General features: G+C 32.7%; 5 protein-coding genes across 7 annotated transcripts; 3 read left to right on the top strand and 2 right to left on the bottom strand.

Annotated features, from left to right (window-relative positions):
* Window positions 1–808: 808 nt before the first annotated feature.
* On the top strand, window positions 809–1,387 carry LOC103490923 (21 kDa protein-like). Its single transcript, XM_008450675.3, has one exon. It carries the CDS (start codon window positions 809–811, stop codon window positions 1,385–1,387), a length of 579 nt encoding a protein of 192 aa, XP_008448897.2.
* Window positions 1,388–3,552: 2,165 nt separating this feature from the next.
* LOC103490922 (hsp70-Hsp90 organizing protein 3-like) lies at window positions 3,553–6,755 on the bottom strand. The gene is made up of 7 exons (XM_008450673.3): window positions 5,655–6,755; window positions 5,045–5,333; window positions 4,626–4,711; window positions 4,317–4,540; window positions 4,171–4,237; window positions 4,025–4,084; window positions 3,553–3,928 (listed from the first exon to the last, which is right to left on the bottom strand). The coding sequence occupies exons 1-7, from the start codon at window positions 6,546–6,548 to the stop codon at window positions 3,815–3,817; spliced, it is 1,734 nt and encodes a 577-aa protein (XP_008448895.2). The 5' UTR covers window positions 6,549–6,755; the 3' UTR covers window positions 3,553–3,814.
* Window positions 6,756–7,989: 1,234 nt separating this feature from the next.
* Window positions 7,990–13,583, top strand: LOC103490921 (uncharacterized). Of its 3 annotated transcripts, XR_007821863.1 has the most exons (3): window positions 8,001–8,237; window positions 11,568–12,559; window positions 13,096–13,583. XR_007821863.1 is itself a non-coding variant. In XM_008450671.3 (2 exons), the coding sequence occupies exon 2, from the start codon at window positions 11,590–11,592 to the stop codon at window positions 12,499–12,501; it is 912 nt and encodes a 303-aa protein (XP_008448893.1). In that variant the 5' UTR covers window positions 7,990–8,237; window positions 11,568–11,589; the 3' UTR covers window positions 12,502–12,671. The 3 variants fall into 3 exon arrangements, 2 of the variants coding, with proteins under 2 accessions (XP_008448893.1, XP_008448894.1); XM_008450671.3 differs by lacking the exon at window positions 13,096–13,583 and having other exon boundaries at window positions 7,990–8,237; window positions 11,568–12,671; XM_008450672.3 differs by lacking the exons at window positions 8,001–8,237; window positions 13,096–13,583 and adding an exon at window positions 8,313–8,581 and having other exon boundaries at window positions 11,568–12,671.
* On the top strand, window positions 8,729–10,471 carry LOC127149742 (uncharacterized). The gene is made up of 6 exons (XM_051085610.1): window positions 8,729–8,750; window positions 8,844–8,866; window positions 8,973–9,361; window positions 9,457–9,568; window positions 10,151–10,244; window positions 10,347–10,471. Exons 1-6 carry the CDS (start codon window positions 8,729–8,731, stop codon window positions 10,469–10,471), a joined length of 765 nt encoding a protein of 254 aa, XP_050941567.1.
* A 590-nt stretch (window positions 13,584–14,173) lies between the features above and the next one.
* LOC103490920 (auxin-responsive protein SAUR32) lies at window positions 14,174–14,994 on the bottom strand. Its single transcript, XM_008450670.3, has one exon. The coding sequence runs from the start codon at window positions 14,949–14,951 to the stop codon at window positions 14,490–14,492; it is 462 nt and encodes a 153-aa protein (XP_008448892.1). The 5' UTR covers window positions 14,952–14,994; the 3' UTR covers window positions 14,174–14,489.
* Window positions 14,995–20,691: the final 5,697 nt, after the last annotated feature.

Here is a 20,691-nt window from a genome sequence, read left to right as displayed (position 1 = left end):
AAATCATTATTCAAAATAATATAATATCCCTTCTTTTCCAATCTGTGTGTTGCCTCTAATTATTTTTGCTCTCCAACTTTTTTATTATTATTATGAATATAAAAAAAAAATAGTTGAAACTTTATTATATTTTAAATTTTCACCTTTAAGGTTAATTGAAAAGAAAAAAAAAATAACAAGTCAAGAATTTACTAAACGTAGATCTTTATTTATGGATTTGTTAGTTGAAAATTAGAAATTAACGAGGTCAATTATGTAATTTGCTTATAAGTTTTACAACGTCGAGTCAAATATGACCTTTTTGGTTAAGAAAGTTGTCAAGTAAAAACAAAATTATTCACTTTTATCAAATGACCAAATTTAATTGAATTATCTTAAAATCTTAAGGTAAGTATTAATAGTGTAATGTCGACTCAAGAAAGCGTTTTCGCTCGTGTAATGTTCTTTTTGATATATCTCTACTCGTTTTACACATTCCACCACAAATTTCCTCTCTACCTCTACCGTACTCCATGCTTTGGTTTGTTCGCTTGTTTTAGTCATTTTTAATGCAAAACCCTTCGTCTTAGATCTCCCAAACTAAATGAGTTTTAAAATGAATATTCACAATCACAACTACTTAAAAAAAAAACCCAAATCATTTGACCTTTATTCATCAAAATTCACTGACACTTCAAACTCCAAACACAAACACATGCATTTGTTTATATGATAGAATCTTAAACATATAAAATTCAATAATAAATAAATGAGAACTTCCCCTTCATATTTCCTTCTCTAAACTCACCATTTGGAAAGAAAGCAAGAAATGAAATCCTCATATTTTCCTCTTCCAGTCAAAGCCATTCTTCTTCTCATGATCCTAATAAACCAATCAAACATTGCAAATTTTCAACCAACAAATGACACCCAATTCATCAAAACCACTTGTCAATCCACACCCTATCCTGACCTCTGCCTCTCCTCTCTCTCCGACTCCGCCGCCGCCATTCACAGTAGCTATCGTCTAATGACCATCGCCGCCCTCACCGTTGCTCTCACACACACGCGCTCTACCTCATCGGCGGTCGAGAGCCTGGCCAAGTCGTCGAATGCCTTGACGCCGCGAGAGGGTTATGTCATACGTGATTGTATTGAAGAATTTGGAGACTCAGTTGAAGAACTAAAGATGGCTATAGAGGAGTTGAAGGATAATAACAAGACTCGATTGGAAACTGAGGATATTCGGACGTGGGTTAGCGCTGCTCTAACCGACGACGATACATGTATGGATGGGTTGGTTGGAGATGCCATGAATGGTAACATAAAGGAATCGATAAAGGCAATGGTGGTGGATGTGGCTCAATTGACAAGCATTGCTCTTTCACTTGTAAGTTTGTTGAAGTAAGAGTGAATTTGTAGCAAATATTTTGGAAATACTTATTTGAGCTTTATTTTATATATTATTCAATTCATTGTCTATTTGATAGTTTTTATAAAGTTTTTATTATATATCTAAATTTCAATTTATTCATGAATGTATTTTATAATAAACATTTTGCATACTTTTTTAGATTTACATTTTGTGTAATTATTATCGTAAAGTATGATATGATTTATTTTATATATATTTTAGTTTCACAAGAATGGTTGACTCTGTAACACGAAATATTGCAGTTATAAACACTATAATATAATTAGGCATTTTAAAGTATCCAATTCGATATTTTTTTCTTCACAAAATCATACCAATTAGTTGAAATTTTAAAATGATTCTAACAAATTGAAAAATAAATTGTTTTACCAAACAACATAGATGCTTAATATTTCTTCTTAAATCATTTTTGATCAAATTTTTGTTTAGTTCCAAACTTTTAAAAATGATTTTCAAATATTTAAAATTATTATGTTTGGTCATTTTTAAGATAACCGAACTATATTTTATATTTGAAAATTATTTAATCAATAGCAAAAATGATTTTAACCATGTCAAAATCACTCCCAAATACATCCTTAAATTTTGAATCATACATTTGAAAATTCTCATAAATTGATTTTCAGTTATACCAAGAGATTTCTATGTAATTGATTTTATAAAAGTAATTTTTTAACAATCAATTTTTTGTTTAATTTCAAACTTTTGAAAGAGATTTTGATTCCTAAGTCTGGTTGCAAAATTACCAAATTATATTTTACATTTGAAATTATTTAACCAATTAATTATAATATATTTTTCATTAATTTTCTTTTACATTTGTTTTCTAGAAATCTTTTTATTAACAAGTTAGCTAGTGGCAATCGTTAAAAGCTATCATTGGAAACGATGATCGATGATGGTGATTAAATATTGACAAAATATGGTAGTCGACTTTGAGCAAACGGGACTGTAGAAAATATGATCACTCGAAGTTGGTTGTTGACGCACTTCTAAAAACAACCGTCGAAGATAGTGGCTAGATGTAGTCATCGAGAAACAATGGTCAGACACAATCGATGATGGCTACCAAGAACGGTCATTGAAATTTGGTTAACGATGCCAAATTGATTACTAAAAGTTGAAAGTTAGCCATGAAGATCGATCACTTGAAGTTGGTCATCAACAAGAAACTCTTGTCAAAAATTGTTTGGCAACTCTTGCCAAAAAATGATTTAAAAGATTGGTAAGTTGTGGCTATAAAAAGATCATCGTAAGCAACTGAGTGATAATAATTATTGAAAAAATAATCGATTGAAGGTTGACAATAAACGCTCAAATATTATAGTTAGAAGTGACCAACAACAATTGCTAATCCCATTGAAGGTTGGCATAATCTAAGATTGACCGACAACGAATCGTTCAAATCTTTTAATAAATATTTAATCCTATTAATTTATTTTACTAATTTTAAAAAATGTTAAACATAATTTCCTACGATCAATTACACTTCATAATTTTACAAAAATTAAGTCTAAGTCAAAATTTTCATAAGTCAAAAAACCCATCTAATCCTACAATATTTAAATATCCTAGTTCTGATTACCATGAATTTAACTCGTGATCTCTTAGTTAGATATTAAAACCATGTCTTACTTAGGCCAAAAATCCCTCCAAACTCTTAAAAAAAAAAGGTCACTTTGATAAAGTTCATTAGGTAAGTATAAAACATATATTGCAGACAGAAAAATAATATTTAATAAATTTTATGATTCATTTTTGAAAGAAACCCTAAAATAAAATAAAACAACGCATTCAATCCAGCAACCAGCGCCAAGACCCTATCTGTGTAAACATTGAAAGGTAAATAAAAATAAAGAGAGATTAGTCCTTTTGAAAAAGTGAGTCTATGAGTCATACGAAGAATATTGCAAAGTTTTGAATATTGATCCATGAAGAACATCAAAGCTCAAACTTTAACCCCTTCTTTCAAGAGATTTAAATAATCCATCATTAAAACAATATACTAGAATCTAGAACCTAAAGTTAAAGCACCAATGTTCAAGATCTTCACATAATAAAGCCCATCAGTATGTGTATAGGGAATAATCGGAGGCTGCAGTCCCTAATTTTTAATTAACATGATACACCATTTCACATGAGCTACAACCAATAGTTAAATTCATGATTTAAACAAGGAAATTCCAATTGTACTGTGCAAGCGAAAGCAAAAGGAAACTAAGGATCAAAACTATTGATAAAACCAAAAAAAATATGCAAGAAAATGAGGATTATTTCAACTTAAAGACCCGTCTATGTCAATAATTCAAAACGATACACACTCCACAAACTTCACTTGAAAATTTTAACAAATCTTTCTAACCGTCGGTGATAGTAATTGGGGTTGTTGCTTTGCTTTGTTCATCTCATTTGGACAATTCCTGCGCTAATCAGCTTCTGAATTTTGTTCATCACCATTGGGTTTTTGGTGTGTTCTTGAGCCGCCTTTGGATTTTCCTGGAAATCAATCAATACCTGCACAAAGGCAAAACAAAAACACATGAATCGAACTCCTGTTACCGATCGAGAATTATGCATTTGTTGAGAACAGAGTCTAAGATCTAAACAGACCTGTCTCATTACAGGATCTGTGAGAATGTTTTGGATTTCTGGGTCTTGCATTGCCTTGGCCTAAAGATAAAATTATTGTCAGTTCAATTCAAAAGGCATAATACTAACTAAAGGCTCACTACAAGCTATTGGACAACATGATTTACCTGTCTTTCCTTCAATTCTTCAGGGGTCAAGTCCCCACGGCTTGCCTTGTTAACCTGTTCTACGCATCTGCAAATGAAGTTTCAGCCTCGGTTAATGGAATTCTTTTCCTAATCCTGCCTCCAAATAGATGATATATGATGCCTACCTTCGAATACCATCCAGTAATTCTTGGTTTTTCGGGTCATGTTTCAATCCCTCCTGGTAAGTTTCCATAGCCTTTTCGTATTCTTTCATGAAAAATTGAATTGCACCCTTCCTTGTATAACCCTTCACAAACGTAGGATCGAGCTCAATGCACTTCTCTGCATCCTTCAATCCTTCGGGCAATGCCCCCAACTTAGTATAGCAAGCTGCACGGTTGCTGTATGCCTGCAAGGAAATTACGCATCAGTACATAACTTGCCACAATTCAGTTAACTTCTTCAAAGTTCAAAGACATAGTTAATGCACTGACCTTTACGTCCTTGGGGTTTCTTCTTAAGGATTCTGTGTAATGTTTCACGGCCTCAGGATATTGTTGTTGCTTAAAATACTCATTACCTGTAAACAAATCAGTAAGCATAAGGAGTCCAATGTGCATAACAGTGACTGGAAATTGAGACACCAAATATAGCCAATGCTCAAAAAATCATGAAGGAAGTTAATTGGAAAATGTAATCAAAGCCAAATACAGCAGACCCTGGAGCAATGAAGTTAATTTTTCTTCAAATACCATTCTCTTACTACAATGTGCAGTCAGCCCGATCGCTCTGATCAAGTAGTATCTAATACTAATACTCAAGATCTTCAACGAAGTCAATCCATTCAGTTCTATTACGAAAATTAAAAGAACATTAAAAAAAAAAAAACAAGAGATGGAGGGAAAGAGCATACCTTTTTCCCGTTCCTCCTCAGCTAGTTTAGGATCAAAATACTCCTGTTGCTCCAAGTCCTTCTTTGCTTTCTCAGCATCATTAAGTTTCTTCAGGGTGTCAGGATTTCTATGCTCAGTAAGAGCCTTCTGGAAAGTTTCAATAGCAATATCATAATCCTTTGAAGATTTTGCCAATTTCACATATGCAGTTCCTTTCCTGGTCAAAGCCCTTGCAATCATCTTAAAGTCTGACCTGAGTTCCCTTCCCCTCTCAACAGCCTTATCACAATCCTTGATACAATCCTCGTACTGCACAGAAAGAACAAGCATAACTTAAGACCTCAAAATTTAAAAATGCTTTAATGGGGGCAAAAACAACAATGAGGTGGGAAGCTCATTTGACATAGAACAAAAGATGACAACGACTTCTTGTTAAATAATTTTTCTCAAAGACCCATCTCCAAAACAATTTGCAATCAAATTTCTCCTCAGGCTAAAAGTTCAAGTCCCATAATTCAGAAACAGACAATCGATAGACAAATATTAGTATAACATGCCTAACATAATATAGAAACGGATAACAATCAAGAAAGTTACCAACATTTAGCAAATATGTGTAAAACCCATTACCTTTCCCATCTCCAAATAGACAGCAGCTCGATTAGTTAGGAAAGAAATGTCCTCATCGTCCAACTCCAACGCCTTCGTGTAATGACTTATTGCCTTCTCGAAATCCTTCTTCTTGTACGCCGCATTGCCTGCCTCCTTCTCTTTCTGTGCCTGCAGCTTCCTCTCCTTAGCCTCCTTCTCCTCCTCCGCCACTTCCATAGGTTCTGGCTCTGGCTCTGGTTCCGGCTCCTTCACTGGCTCAGCCTCAGCAGCTCTTTTCCGTTCCGCAGAAGGAGAGGAGGTCTCAGGAACATCGGTTTCCCCCTCAGCCGGATTATGCAACTTCAAGTTCAACAAAACCCCTAACGCCGCCATCACTCTCTGATCCTTCAAATACATATTAATACTGTTAGGGTTTTTCTGAATCTCCTGCATTATATTCAAAAAATCCGGCTGTTGCAAAAACGCCCTAGTGGTCGGATCAGCAGTCAGTTTAGCCCACATCTCAGGTCCAGAAAAAACATTCCCAAACGGATTCGGTGGTGGCACCGAACGCGACCTGGAAGCCGCAGACTGAGCATCAGCCAATCCAGATTTCAAAGCTTCATTACTAGGATCAATCTCAAGCCCTTTCTTATAAGCAGATACAGCCGCCTCATGTTCACCAAGACCAATATGAGCAGCACCAAGACGACTGTAACCCTTAGGCCAATCCGGCTTCAACTCTACGGTCTTCTGAGCATCAACCAAAGCCTCGGAATATTGATGGAGAGAAGCATAAGCCGCAGATCGATTTGAATAGAGAACGTGATTGGAAGGAGCAAGTTGGATGGCATCGGAAAAATGACGGATGGCGGTGGAGAAGTCACCGGCGGAGAAGGCCGCATTACCTTTGGCTTTGGCTTCGTCGGCCATGGAACGTGCGGGGGTGTAGGAAGGGGAATGAGAAGAAATCGGAGGGAATCCGGGGGATAAATTGGAGAGATTGGGGAAGATGAAAAAGTATATAATGAAGAAAATTGAGAGACAATAAAGGAAGAAGAAGAAGAAACGAGAGAGTTCTCGTCGTAATAAAAAAAAAAGGAAGCTTTGGGATTTTTGAAGGAGTTCTCGAATGTTCTATTGGAGTTGGAATTTGGGGGTGTTTGGTAACTCGGCTACTTTTATCTTTTATTGGAATTAACCAATATTAGTCAACAACAGTCCATTCTTTAACTTTTTTTTTTTTTTTAATTTCTTTCGAAAATATATTTTTAAATGATTAATTTTTATAAATATAATATTTGTTCTTTTTTCTTTTATCAGTTTTCTCTCTTCTTTTTATTGCCTTTTTTTTTTTCTCTTTCCATCTCTTTTTCTCTATTCTGCAAGTTTTTTCGAATATAAATAATTTTTAAAAAATCGTTTAAGATGGTATGTAAAAATAAATAAATTAAAAAAAAAATCGTTTAGATTTAAAAACTAATAAAGAAACCATCATTTATTAGATATATTATAGGTAATCATTTTTAGTAATTTTTCAAAAGACATTTTTTAAATTTTAAGTCCTTGGTATTATTTCTATTTAGCCTTTACTTTTGAAATTGTGTAATTTTAGTTCCTAAATTTGATTTAAATCTGATATTTATTTCAAAATATTATTACTTTCGTTTTTAAAATTTTGTTTTAGTCATTTCTATTATTTTCCATTTTAGTAGATATTAAAACATTGTAAAAGGAATAAATTAAAGATTTTACTTCATAATTTTAGAATAGGTTTGTTGCTATTTAAATTTAGTTTATATTTCATTCATGAAAATCGATTGTAATTGGGATTTTATTTTGTTCTCGTTGATGTTTAAATTTGATTTTGATTGAAATAAATATTTTTTTAAAAAATAAGATAATTGATGTAAATGATAAAACCACTAAATTGATAATTTAAAATTTTTAAATATGTAATGTTTAAATTTAACGTTACAAACATATACTACACATAAAATTGGAGGGTGTATTTTAAGCTTGCATTAATCAAGGTTTCAAAATTAAGTTCATATAGAAGCTATTGAGGTTTCCAAATTTGATTGTGTAGTGTCATATAATGACACGATAAGGGGTTTAAATAACCTAACAAAGTCTAATAGTCAATTTTATAAATTTTACAAATCGAGCTGGATTTATTAAATTTGCAAAAAACCACTTTAAAGTACGATATAGATTTTCAAAATAAAAATTGAAGTTTTGTTTAATTTTGGAAAAGTTTTTGCAACTTATCTTTATTTATTTATTTTTTTACTTGGGTTGGGGTTTGGTTTGGTTTGGTTTGGTTTTTAAAACAATCCAAAAAGATCGGTTTGATTGAACTCTACGCGGGTTTTATTCTTCACATCTCCATTGAAGCTTTTCATTGCACTCTATCGTCTCTTGATTTCTCTCAAGTTTTCTTCATCACTGATCTCAATTTCTCACTCTTTCGTCTCTCAGCCGGTCTCTCCATTTCTGTTCGCTCAAGAGCCATCCATCTCTTGCGCTCTCTTCACCATTGCCATCTCTCTGTCTGTTCTTCAAGTGTGGGTGTCGTTTGTGAGATGAAAAATGAAGTTTGGTTTTTTCCTGATCTGTGAGGTAATGGGGGGTTTTTCCTTTTTTCTAAGTTCTGATCTTCGTTTTTTATTTTACTTTAGTGCTTGAGATTTTTGTTTGCTTTCTCGGAAATTTTTCTCTTGGGGTTAATTTTCTGTATAATATTTATTTTTTTGTTTTGTAATCTGTGTTTTTAGTTTCTGAAAATGCAATCTCATGGTTCTTTTGTTTGAGATTCTTGTTGGGTTTCTCTGCAATCGTTAGTTTCGAGTTCTTCGTCGGTTTTGTACGCCTATGGTCTTCATGTGCTATCTCTGTCCTTGTCTAAACAAATAAGTTGTAAGCTTGTTTTGACATTAAAGGGGTTCTTCGATTTCCCAATCTGAGTAAGTTTTCGAGCAACTGTTGTTTCAAGTATTTGTTTTTATTCCACCCTGTCTTCGTGGATTTCTAGGGAGGTCTTGTATGGATCATTTCAAAATTTACGGCATCTTCTATTTAGACTTTTTATTTTGTAATTTAAATTGTGGGTGATGGCTGTAACTCGGAAAGATGGTGTGTTGGTAGAATCTATTTTTTTTGCTTTAAGTACTGAATGAAACAATCTTTCTGATGCATAGATTTTAGATTTTGTTGTTTGATCTTCAGCTTGGTCTACGAAGTGCGTAGATGTAAGATCTTGGGAGTAAATGTAAGGTCTTGGTGGGTTTTGTTTGAGACGATGTCAGGGCTAAAAATCAATAGGAGTAAATGTAGGTCTTGGGTATCAATTTTCAGGGTAAGCTTGATAAATGGGCATCTGTGGTTGGGTGTGATGTCAGTTCCCTTCAAACCAATTATCTGGGTCTCCCTTTGGGGGGGAATCAGAGGGCTGTGTCCTTATGGGATCTTGTTTGTGAGAAGATTTGTAAAAGGTTAGCCCCTTGGAAGAAAGGTTCCTTTTCTAAGGGTGGCAGATTAACTTTGATTAGATCTGTGCTTAGTGGGATTCCTGTTTACTACTTCTCCTTATTCAAAACCCCTAACTCTGTTTGCAAAATCATCAAGAAGCTTATGAGAGATTTTCTTTGGAAAGGAATGGATTGGGGGAGGGGATCTCGTTTGGTTAGCTGGCAAGTTGTTGAGTTCCCTGTGAATCAAGGAGGGCTGGAAATTGGTAACTTAAGGTTGTGAAACAAAGCTTTGTGGCTTGGTGGCATTGGTTTTACCCTTGAGTTTGATTCTTTGTGGCATAGGATCATTGTGATTAAACATGGCTCAGGTCCCTTTGTCGGAAGGATATCATACTTGAGATTCCTTCTTTCTCTACTTGGGTTAGGTGCTGGGTGGCAGATGATAAGAAAACGTTCTTTTGGGAAGATCAATGGGTTGGGGTTAGCCCTCTTTGTTCGGTCTATCCTCATCTTTATTCGTTATCCTCTCTTAAAAACCATTGGATATCAGACTTTTTGGTTTGAGCAGGAAGTTTAGTGTCTTTTTCTTTCGAGTTCCCTTGTAACTTATCTAATAGGGAGACGACAGAAATGGCTTCTCTTCTTTCTTTCCTTGGTGAGTGTGACTTTAGGGAGGGGGGGAGGGATGTTCCTGTCTGGAAGCCCAATCCTTTGGAAGGCTTTGTTTGCAAATCTTTGTTCAGGTTGTTAGACCCCTCCCTTGATAGTACATCTGTTTTTAGTGAGGTTTGGAGGATAAAGATTCGAGAGGAAATTAAGGTCTTTATTTGGCAGGTTTTGTTAGGCCACGTGAATATGATGTAATACTAAATAACTACTTCTACAACTACTTTTCTGTTAAAAGTAGTTCTTTCTTGTTAAGATAGTTTTAGTGTTGTTATCTAAAACTACCCTTGTAACTACTAACTATATAAACAAAGGCATCTCCCTTAGTTGGAGATCAATTCATTCATTCAAAAAATACGAGTACCATGGTCGTTCATACCAGAATACCTTGGATAGGCTTGTAAAGAAGGTTATGATTACTGGGTTGTCCTGTTGGATTCTTTGCCTGAAGACGGAGGAAGACCTAGATCACATGCTTTGAAAGCGCAAGGTCTGTTTGGTTTAGTCTTCTTCAGGAGTTTGGTCTTTAGATTGATGGTCAGAGAACAATCTGTGCGATGATGGAGGAGCTCTCTTTGCATCCACCTTTTAGAGGGAAAGGCCGGTTTTTATGGCTTGGAGGGATGTGCGATGTGGTCTGGGATACTTGAGGTGAAAGGAACAAGAGAGTTTTTAGAGGTTTACAAAAGCACCCTTCTAAGATTTGGTCCTTGGTGAGATTCCATGTTTATCTTTGGGCTTCAGTCTCAAAGGTTTTTTTGTAATGATTCCCTTGGGAATATATTGCTAAGTTGGAAGCCTTTCTTGTAGTTGACTTGCCTTTGTGGTGGACTTTTGTTCACCCTTTTGTTTTTCATTATTCTCATGCTTTTATCGTAAAAAAACGAAGTGCATTGTTTTGATTTTCGTTTTACTTTTTGACATTGCTTGAATTCATAGAACTTCATTGCGAATTTTTGGAACTCAAACTAGTCACTTAAGCATTGCTGAAAATGTTGAAATGGTTTATGTAAATAGCATGGGCAGGAAATGAGAATGAAGAATTTGTTTGTCTTCTCCTTCTCTGTTAGATATAACAGTTCGTTACATTTCTACACTTTTGGTTATATTCATATTTCATTAGCATCAGGTTATCATGAGATGCTTATTATGTAAGTTTGGATTATGTGAATGTTAAATTATAATGCATAGGGTTGTAAGGTGCATTACATTATCTTCTCAAAATCTATTCTTATCTATAATGCATGGTTTTCTCCTACGACTTAGGCCTTATCAAAACATAGTCTTTTGAACCGCATGCTATATATTCCGAGGCTAAACCAATAGAACAAATGCCACCTTTCAGATCTATATTGTGGGGCTTGGATAGGGAACCTTGAGATGTTTTTTCCTTTACTAGGTTCCATTTTTGCCTTTGGGGGTTAGTGACAGTCTTTTTGTAATTATATGTTAGGTCTTTTGTTACTCGATTGGAATTGCTTCCTTTAGCGGGACTTTCTTTTGTGCGCTTATTTACGATTTGTGCATGTCGACCTTCTGCATTGTTATTTATTTTTTTTGGATTCTCTTGTATTCTTTGACTTTGCTTTTGGCTTGAAGAAGAGATCATTCATTTACCACATGGTCGATAAGGCAAGGTGGATTGTGTTAGCTTTAGCTAGCGTGAGGTTTGTGGAATGGGAGAGACAAGATGCTCTCAAATTCTCCTTTTAACTCTGTAGCTTTCTTTTTGTAATTTGTGTAAACATATACAAAGATTCTATCGGTTGCAGATGGTATGTGGTATGATAATATTATGAATTTTCATTTGCAGGTGGAATGACATTTGGAATGTGATGAATGGAACTTTCGCATCCAGTTCCTTACGTGCTGCGTTTTCGCACTGTGTACAGCAAGTGCGAAGCTATGACTACCATCACTACCTCTGCCTCCTCGAACTTCCCCCTGCTATGAGAAAGGCTGCATTTGCACTTCGAGCATTTAATGTTGAAACATCGAGAGCCATGGATGTTGCTACTGATCCCAGGATAGGTCTTATGCGACTTGTGTGGTGGCAGGAAGCTATTGACAAAATATATGCTAGTAAAAAGATTGAACATCCAATAGCGCAAGCCCTTTCATCTGTGATATCGGAGAACAAAATTAGCAAACTATGGCTGAAAAGGTCGGTTGAGGCTCGGATTAATGATGCCAGAAGGGAGGACACCGACATTCCAACAACCATTGATGAACTAGAGAAATATGCCGAAGATACTGCATCAACACTACTCTACATGACCCTTCAAGCTGGTGGCATTAGGTCGACAACAGCCGATCATGCCGCATCTCATATTGGTAAGGCCAGCGGCCTGCTCTTGTTGCTGAAGTCATTACCATATCATGCTACTCGAAATCGCCATTTTTCTTACATTCCTGTTAAAGTGGCCGAAAATCACGGTTTGTTGGCAAAGCAGGGAGTGCATTTTGAGATACGCTTGGATTCAAGAGAGAGCCTATGTGATGCAGTTTTTGAGATGGCTTCAGTAGCGAATGCTCATTTGCAAAAAGCTCGAGACTTGGCTGGGACGGTGCCGAGGGAGGCTCTGCCTGTGCTTCTGCAGGCCGTGCCAGCTCAGGTTCTTTTGGATTCTTTAAGGAAAGTACAGTTTGATGTTTTTGACCCAAGATTACAACGTGGAGTTTTGGGTGTTTCTCCTTTGTGGTTTCAAATGAGATTGAAGTGGTCTTCTTGGAGGGGAAAATACTAACAATATTTTTCTTTACTCTAGGGAAGATTTTATTGTTTATCCTGTATTTTCCTCGAGAGTAAGTACTAATCTTAAAATTTTGATCTCATCAAATTGAGTTGTAGATTTTAATAAAACATGACATTAGTACTTTCAATCGATAATTTATTACTACCATCATGATTTGGAAAGATCTGTCTTGTTTATATGCTTGATTAAGTTATTAGGTTCTAGCACTTTCATCATTGGACATGAACGTATTTGTTGCAATCTGTTCTCTAGTTTTAGAGAGCGTACAAACCTCCCTAAGCCGGAGTATTTTGTGGTGGAAGAAGTTGGGAGAAAGGACAATGTGGTTGACTTTCTTGTTGCTCTGGAATCTTTTTTGTCCTAAGTTTTAGACTTTTCAATAGTGCATTGGTATAATCTCTTTTGGTTTTGAATAGTGTTTGTGCTGTGGTAAAAGATTTGGAATCGAAATCATACTTTTCCAATGTAAAAAGAGCTTCAATTGTTTGGGATCTTGTATTACCTGATCTGGCCGAGAAAGTCAATTTATCCCTTCCAATTTGCAATTTGCTAGTCAGTTTGGCTGATTGTTTGGATGATCTGCAGTTTGTGAAATTTGGAATTACCTTTTGGGCTTCGTGGGAGGATAGAAATAAGATTCATTTTGGCGAGGCTTTGACGACCATGGAGTACAAATCCGAATGCTTTATCGAACATGGCTGAAAGCTGGAAGGATTTCTAATGCGCCGATGTTGGACAACCTGAGGAGTCACAGGGGTCTATTGTCTTCCTGGTGTTCCCTCGACTTTGGTGTGGTCCGATTAAAATATTGACAGTGCTGTCTTCTTCTATGGGTTTAGGGGCAGTGAGCCAGGACAATCGTGGTTCTGTTGTGGTGGCTCAAGCGTTGGTGTGCGATGGGTTTTTATCTTGTTGATCTTCACTATGCCCCTAGGAGATGTAATGGTGTTGCCAACAAATTGGCTAAATTTGCGTTTTCTTCAAATTATTCTTGTACTTGGATGAATAGCTATGTCTCGTATCTTGACAAGTTTCAAATGGAAAGTTAATAAATGACAAGTTTCTTGGGAGAATGGCACCATTGATCTTTACTAGTGGTGAGAGGTTCTTAGTTCAAAGTTTGGCTCTAAATGGATATTTTCACATATGTCTTAGCCTAACCATTCTTTTGCACTAAAAAATAATAAGGAAAACAATTATTTATTATTTATAATTATTTTTTAGATATTTAGCTAAGGCAACCAACATCCAACCTAACATAATCCAATTTAATTATTTCCTCCCCATTTTCATTCCAAAATTAATTACCAAACAGAAATTTCTGCATTTCAACCTTTTCAATTCATCTAACTTTCTAATTAGAGCATTGCAATTTCTTTTTACTCTTCTTGAAACTTTTATATTATGTAGACCAGATAAGTGGAAAAAAAAAAAAAAAGAGGAGAAAATCTTATTTGCATGATTCCAATATTACGTCCAAAACATTGTTTGACACAAAATCTTTTTGAATAATCTTTTGTTGGCATCAGGAACCATTTGTGAATGAATTTTTCTAACCGTTGAATCATGAGTAAGAAAGCAAAGAGAGTGTACGAGGGAGCAAGAGAAGAAGAAATAAGAACAGCATATTTGTCGACATGTTGATATTCACGGTAAATCGAAGTATTTGAAATCGATAATCTCCAACACTTTTATTTAAAAAGAATGTCATTGATTTTGTCCAATACAGATAGATATTTACTACTGACGATATTCATAACTTACTTTAGGTTTAAAATCAGAAGTTAGATGTTGTTTCGTCGTAAAATTTGATCATTTGTACAAAACTTCTCTCTCCGCGATCATCTAAGTTTTGTTCTCAAACAATTTGTACTCCATGATCCGGTCGGACTTGGTTCGAAGATTTACTGAACTTTGTTTGATCGAAAAATCGACTACGATCCATGCTCGATCACCTCTTCTCAAACTATTAACATATTCTACTTTCCACAACGCCGGCGTCGGTATCCACCGCTACGCCGACAGTAGCGGCCGTTCTCCGCGGCCGCAATACCATTTTTAACCTCCTCAAACTCCGAAACATCAACCGGAATAACGATCCGACCGGGATAATCAAACCCATAAATCACCTCCGCCGCCTGCAGCAATTTCCGGAACATGGGATGATTGAAGTAAATCACCGGCACAAGATGTCTCTCCGTCTCATCCTCCGGTCCGCCGACGTGGACAGCCAAATACCCTTTTGGCGTCGCCACTGCCGGCGTAGACCGCACCCGGTTTAGGCGGGCGTACCCGACCCGGCGAGAAAACGGCGCGGTTGCAAGAGAAAAAAGCTTGGAGAAGGGATTGGAATAAGTATGAAGATTGAAGAAATGGGTTCTCCATTTGAAGATCTTGAGAAGCTTGATTTTCAATTTGAAGCCTTTTGTTCTTCTTCTCATGATTGATTTTTGAGGATTTTCTGAAAATTAATGGTGTGAAGAAGGGGAGATTTGGGAAGAAGAAGAAATTTGGAGGATTTTAAAAAGAAAGTGTAATTACTTTTGAGTCCACTTGGGGAATTTCAAAATTTGCCTTTTTGGCCTGCTTTTTTGTCTTTTTATATCTTTTAAGTTCTAATTTCAAGAAGGTTGTTTTTTTGGTTAAAATATTATTTTGCTTAATTTTCTACTTTAAAGTTGGTTCAAAATTAACATTTTAATCAATTATAAATTTAGTCCAAGTCTATATATGAGTCATTTGAAAACCTAATTTAGTGTATATTTAATTTTAAATCTAAACTCCGACCCTAATTTTTAAAACTTATTTTACTAAATTTGTAAGAATATTTTTTTTAAGATGGTTATTTAAAAAAAAATATAACAAACTAGTAAAATATTTATACTATATAGAACAATTTCGAAAACGGAAAAAGCAAATATAAAAAATACTTCAGTCAATACTTGATTAATTGACCACATACACGCGCGAATAATATTCTTCTAAACAATCGTGTACTACTGTCTAAATAAATAATCTAGATCGTTTAGGTCGTGATACACAATCTGTAGTTCTTTTTTTAACTCTGAAAAAAAAAAGTTTCAAATTTAAACGATTATATTGACCATGAAAAACGATCGTGTTTATAATTGAAAACGATATAATTATGTTGATTATGATAAGCGATTATGTAGTCCAATGTAAATGATAGTTAAAAATTTCAAATCTAACGATCGCGTTGAAAACGATATAACCATATTAAACGATCGTATTGACTATGGGAAGCAATCATTTAGATCATGTCAAATACGATCGTGTATTTCGTTTTAAATGATAGGAAAAAAAAAGGCTTCAAATTTAAGTAATCGTGTTAACCATGGTAAACGATCGTGTTGATTATTTAAAATAATATTTAAATGTTCTTGATATTCTCGAATATGAGGAAGATGAAGAAGAATATTGAAACAATCATGAATAGTTCAAAGAATCTTACCAAAAAGGACGAAGAAGAAATAAGAGATTTAAACATAAGAATAAATTGATTAAAAATAGAAGAAAAAAAATGATTCGGAAGAGGATGATAAAAAAAATCTGAAAGAGAAAAAGTAAAAAAAGAAAGAAGAAGGAGAAAGAGAAGTGACAAATCGTCCGCAATATTCAAGATAAATCTAAAAATTATGAAAATATTTTACTAGCTTGATCAACTTTTTTTTTTTGTTACACGGGTCATAAGTATTTTTGGATTGGGTAGTATCATTTTAAATCTAACATTGTATACTTTTATTTGAAATGTAATTTTGAAACATTTATAAAATAATATTAGAGGAATTTTATCTCTAAAAATAAAAGAAAAAAATTAGAAATATTTTGGTCACACTAATCCTATATAAAAAGCAAAACAATTTTTAGGGGAGTGGTTAATTGCCCACACCATATTTTTGTTTTTATATTTTACAAATACAACCTATTTAGCTTACAAGACATGAGTCATAAAATCGAATAATTTTTTTTTTTTAAATTTTATTTTCTATGCATGAGTTAGTAGGAATATGTTAATTATTATTATATCAACTATATGTTGTAGTTATAGCCAAAGTTTAAAAGGGAAATAGTGGTTATCAAATGAGGGTAAAGTTAAGTGGATTAGAATTGTGATTTTGGTTACATTAATCTAATTAATCTCTTTAATTTTAATTTTAATACACATTAGGGTTATTAATCCTATTAATTCCGACCTTGACCCTTTATTTAATTATTAGCCTTGGCTTTAAGATACCTCATAAGGTCCAAATTATGTGTTCATTGGATAATAATAAATAAAACCTAAGTCATTAAAATCAAATCCATTTTCAAACTTCTATATTCTATATAATCCTTGTTGAGATTTTGGAATAGGTCTAAGTCATTGGCTTCTGATTTCATTGTTGTAAGCATCTAAATATAAAACTATCCCCTTTACTTATGATATGAACTTCGTTTTCTAGAAGGTCGGATATTCCATCTTCTCACCTTTTAGTTCTTGTGCTTAAAAATATTAAAGTCGGTCCAATTTATTCTTTTGTTTTCATATATTTATTTTCTGTATGTTTCAGTGTAATATTTGATTTTAGAGATGAATATTTAAATATAATTGATTTTCGTACAATCATATCGATTTGGTATCTTAGAGTTAGCCAATAACAAAAACAAACAATTTCTATTTTAGAAAAATGATTCGATGACTTTATAGTCATTACATTATTAAATTTGACAATTGAATTTGATGAGATTTTTTACTATAGGAAATAATTAACGATAAAAAATTTAGGAACTAAACTATTTTATATACTAAAGTTCAAAGACTAAATTATAGTAGATTTTAATGTAAAAAACTAATAGTTACATATCAAAGTTTGTGGACTAAGTCGCTACGTGGATGAAAGTTCTAGTAGGAAAAAGGATTTTTCACCCATTTATAATTTAAATTAATTTCAAAAGAATTAGTAATTAATTAGTTTTTTTTAATATATATGCATTTGAATTTATTTTATGATTTTTTGTAAGGTTGAGTTAGGTCTTTATATAATTTGAGTTTTAGTTGCTATATTTTCATGAAGTTTCTAAAAACATGTATAGTAGTATTGTTATTTAAGATGTTAAAAGCTTTTTTCTAATTGTCAATGTAATATTATAAATAAAAGCTACGGTCTAAATAGAAAAAAAAAAAAAAAAACGAGAAATCATTGTAAATGTCAAAATTGTCGAAATTAAAAGTAGTAAAACTTTAAATTCTATCGATGACAGACACAGATTGTTTTTATCAGCTTCTATCAATGTGGCTAGAAGTTCATTATTTGATAAAATATGAGATTTTGATAAAATTTTTAAATATTATTTTGGTTTATATGCTATATTTAAAAATGTAAAAAAAAAAAAAAAAAGAAGAATGAAAAAAAAAAGGAAAGGTCAATTTCAAATGAAATTAATAACAATATGAACTAAAATTATATTAAATACTCTTTCATAGAATTTCTTTTTGATGTAGACATTAATTAAAGTCAAAATGCAACAAACTCATAAATTTTCTTTCAATATGGATTGCAGATGATTAATTGTCAATTACCAATAATTAATTACATTACTTGTCTCACACTTTATATTATTAAATTATAATAATTCCGTTTTACATGAAATTACATAACAAAAAGTCAAGACTAAAACATCATATATATATATATATATATATATATATATATCTATATGATTCAATATCGGTATTAAATATCAATAGATATTTTCGACGTTTATTCAAAATGTTTATAAAACATAAGCATAAACAATCACATTAATTTATTTCAATACAAATACAAGAATAATTATAGTGCATCCATACCTTAATTTTAGAGTAATGACAACTTAATTATTAATCTAAATAAATTGTACTACATTTTGAGACTTACAACAAAAATATTTGTTGATATCAGTATTTTATCTTAAAAGGTCTCGTATCAATAAAGATGGTTGTCCTCACTTATATAACCAAAATCATCTCCTTATCTAACCAATGTAGAACTTTGATCGGATTTACAAAACCAACATTAATATTTGACAAAAGATCAAACTGAATTATAACTTGCTTGTTTTAATTCAACATATTTATGTTTCAAACTTTCCAATGTATATAATTATAATAATTGATTAATTAAACTTAATTGGAGTTTAAGATTTTCAATAAAGTTTAAAGTACAATTAGTTTTCATAAATTTAAAATCTGTTCTCCACCTTCTACTTTCTATAAAATCTAATCCATGTTTGAGAATAATTTTAAAATTGTTGAAAAAATCATATATCATTATGTTCAAAATCGTTCCGAATTAAGTTTACCGTCACTCGATATTATTTTCATATTTGAGTTTAATGATATAGGTACTAATTTCATACCATATAAACATTATTTTTTAATGCTTAAAGACATATTTAAATTGCTTTTCAAGGATGGTTTAACTATTTCCTAATCACTTTCAAATATATCATAATCTCTTGTCTTTTAATTAATATTCAACCATCAAGAAAAAGCTTTGAGAAAATACAAGTAGAGTTGGTATCAATTAAGTAAAACTTAACTACTCTAATAATTACATCATTTTAAACTTTAAACCTTTTTAGTCCGTTTAATCGGTATTTGGATTTTAATTGGTTTTTTATTTTTAAAAATTAAGCTTATACACATTTATTTCATCCTCGAATTTCTTGATTTCGGTTAACTATACTTTTTATTAACGTTTTATAAATTTACCAAAATTTGAAAACTTTTTTTTAATTTCTTTAATTTTTGGAATTTGACTAAGAGTCTATTTCTTGTACCTAAGAAAAATACAAATAATTATAAGAAGCGGAGAGAAAATATACTTTATTTAAAAAAATTAAAAATAAAACATGAAATAGTTACCAAACGGAGCCTTAAATAAATGATTTTTTTTTTTAGTGATAGAGTTTGTTATGAGTGGATTTTGGAATCAAGGTAAGACAGTCAAATAAGAGTAAGAGAAGCATGAACGAGTAGGCCCAAGAAAAAGTACGACTTCATCGACTTCAATCCCAATCGAGGTTGAGCCCCTTATGAAGGCCAAAAGACCAAAAGCATAAGCAAGGTCTAAAAGGGATGAAACCCTAGCTAGAAGAGCCCCTGACAAGGATGTCGGACCAGTCAGAACCTCGACTTAGTGTGGATCCACATGCAACTAGACCTTGCTTATGCTTTTGGTCTTCTCTTGTCTTGAGGCTCCAATTCTTTTACTATTTTTAACTGACTACGGTTTCAGATTTAGACATCAGAGTGCATATATTAGAAGATTTTCTATTTGCTTTGCATGCAAGCTCTCTCCCTCGAAATACAAATTTACTCAATGTGTGATCAATTGTTTTTTCTTGGCCAAACTTGGGCATCAACAAAATGCAAATCAAACAAGAGGGTGTGAACTCCAAACTCGTTTAATTTGGGTCATTTTAGTGTTGAAAAACATGAAAAGAAATGATGTAATCTCTCAAAAGAAAAGAGTGGTGGATAACATATATCCTTATCCATGTCATGTTAGCAAAGATTTTCCATCCTAAACTACAAACCTCAGCCACACACGTCTCATTCTCTTCCTTCCCTTTTCGATTTCCTAATTTTATTGCTTCTATATATAACCATTTAGACCATTAAGTTTTGACATATATATATATATATATATATATATATATATATATATATATATATATAATATAAAGTATACTTTTAGATATAACAAAATTAATCAAAATATTTAAAAAAATATTAGTAAAATTTCAAATCTATCACTAATGGATATCTATCAAACTTCTATATCAATTTCTATCAGTGGTATTGATAGAGAGTAATCGGAGTCATTGATATAACTTGAAATAATTTTGTTATATTTTGTAAATATTTTCAACAATTTTCTCATTTACAATAATTGTTCTTTATTTAACTTGTATATAAAAGAGAAAAAAGAGATCGAATAACTCTAAATTATGAGTTGTGTTTGGTTTAATTCTAATTATTTAATTTTGAAAATATGTCACTTTACCAAAAAAAAAAAAACTATTATATAACTATTTAAAGTAACTTTTAAAACATTTTCAAGATGTATTACAAACTATTTTTATCAAAAGAGTTTAAATAAAAACATTATTTTCTTTAGTCGACCAAGATGGTTA

The sequence above is a fragment of the Cucumis melo genome, chromosome 6 (genome assembly GCF_025177605.1).
Source record: "Cucumis melo cultivar AY chromosome 6, USDA_Cmelo_AY_1.0, whole genome shotgun sequence".
In the NCBI taxonomy this organism is placed as follows: domain Eukaryota; kingdom Viridiplantae; phylum Streptophyta; class Magnoliopsida; order Cucurbitales; family Cucurbitaceae; genus Cucumis; species Cucumis melo.
The sequence above is the reverse complement of the archived record's forward strand: the minus strand, read 5'-3'. Positions and strand labels throughout refer to the sequence as shown.

Excerpts from the sequence above, each read along its gene's own strand:
- LOC103490923 (XM_008450675.3), top strand. The coding sequence starts at position 809 with ATGAAATCCTCATATTTTCCTCTTCCAGTCAAAGCCATTCTTCTTCTC.
- LOC103490922 (XM_008450673.3), bottom strand. The coding sequence starts at position 6,548 with ATGGCCGACGAAGCCAAAGCCAAAGGTAATGCGGCCTTCTCCGCCGGT. Across the intron at positions 4,541-4,625 it reads GAAACCCCAAGGACGTAAAG|GCATACAGCAACCGTGCAGC; the intron begins GTCAGTGCATTA and ends ATTTCCTTGCAG. Across the intron at positions 3,929-4,024 it reads CAGATCCTGTAATGAGACAG|GTATTGATTGATTTCCAGGA; the intron begins GTCTGTTTAGAT and ends GCCTTTGTGCAG.
- LOC127149742 (XM_051085610.1), top strand. The coding sequence starts at position 8,729 with ATGGCTGTAACTCGGAAAGATG. Across the intron at positions 9,569-10,150 it reads GGGAAGATCAATGGGTTGGG|GCTTGTAAAGAAGGTTATGA; the intron begins GTTAGCCCTCTT and ends TACCTTGGATAG. Across the intron at positions 10,245-10,346 it reads ACATGCTTTGAAAGCGCAAG|AGGGAAAGGCCGGTTTTTAT; the intron begins GTCTGTTTGGTT and ends TCCACCTTTTAG.
- LOC103490921 (XM_008450671.3), top strand. The coding sequence starts at position 11,590 with ATGAATGGAACTTTCGCATCCAGTTCCTTACGTGCTGCGTTTTCGCAC.
- LOC103490920 (XM_008450670.3), bottom strand. The coding sequence starts at position 14,951 with ATGAGAAGAAGAACAAAAGGCTTCAAATTGAAAATCAAGCTTCTCAAG.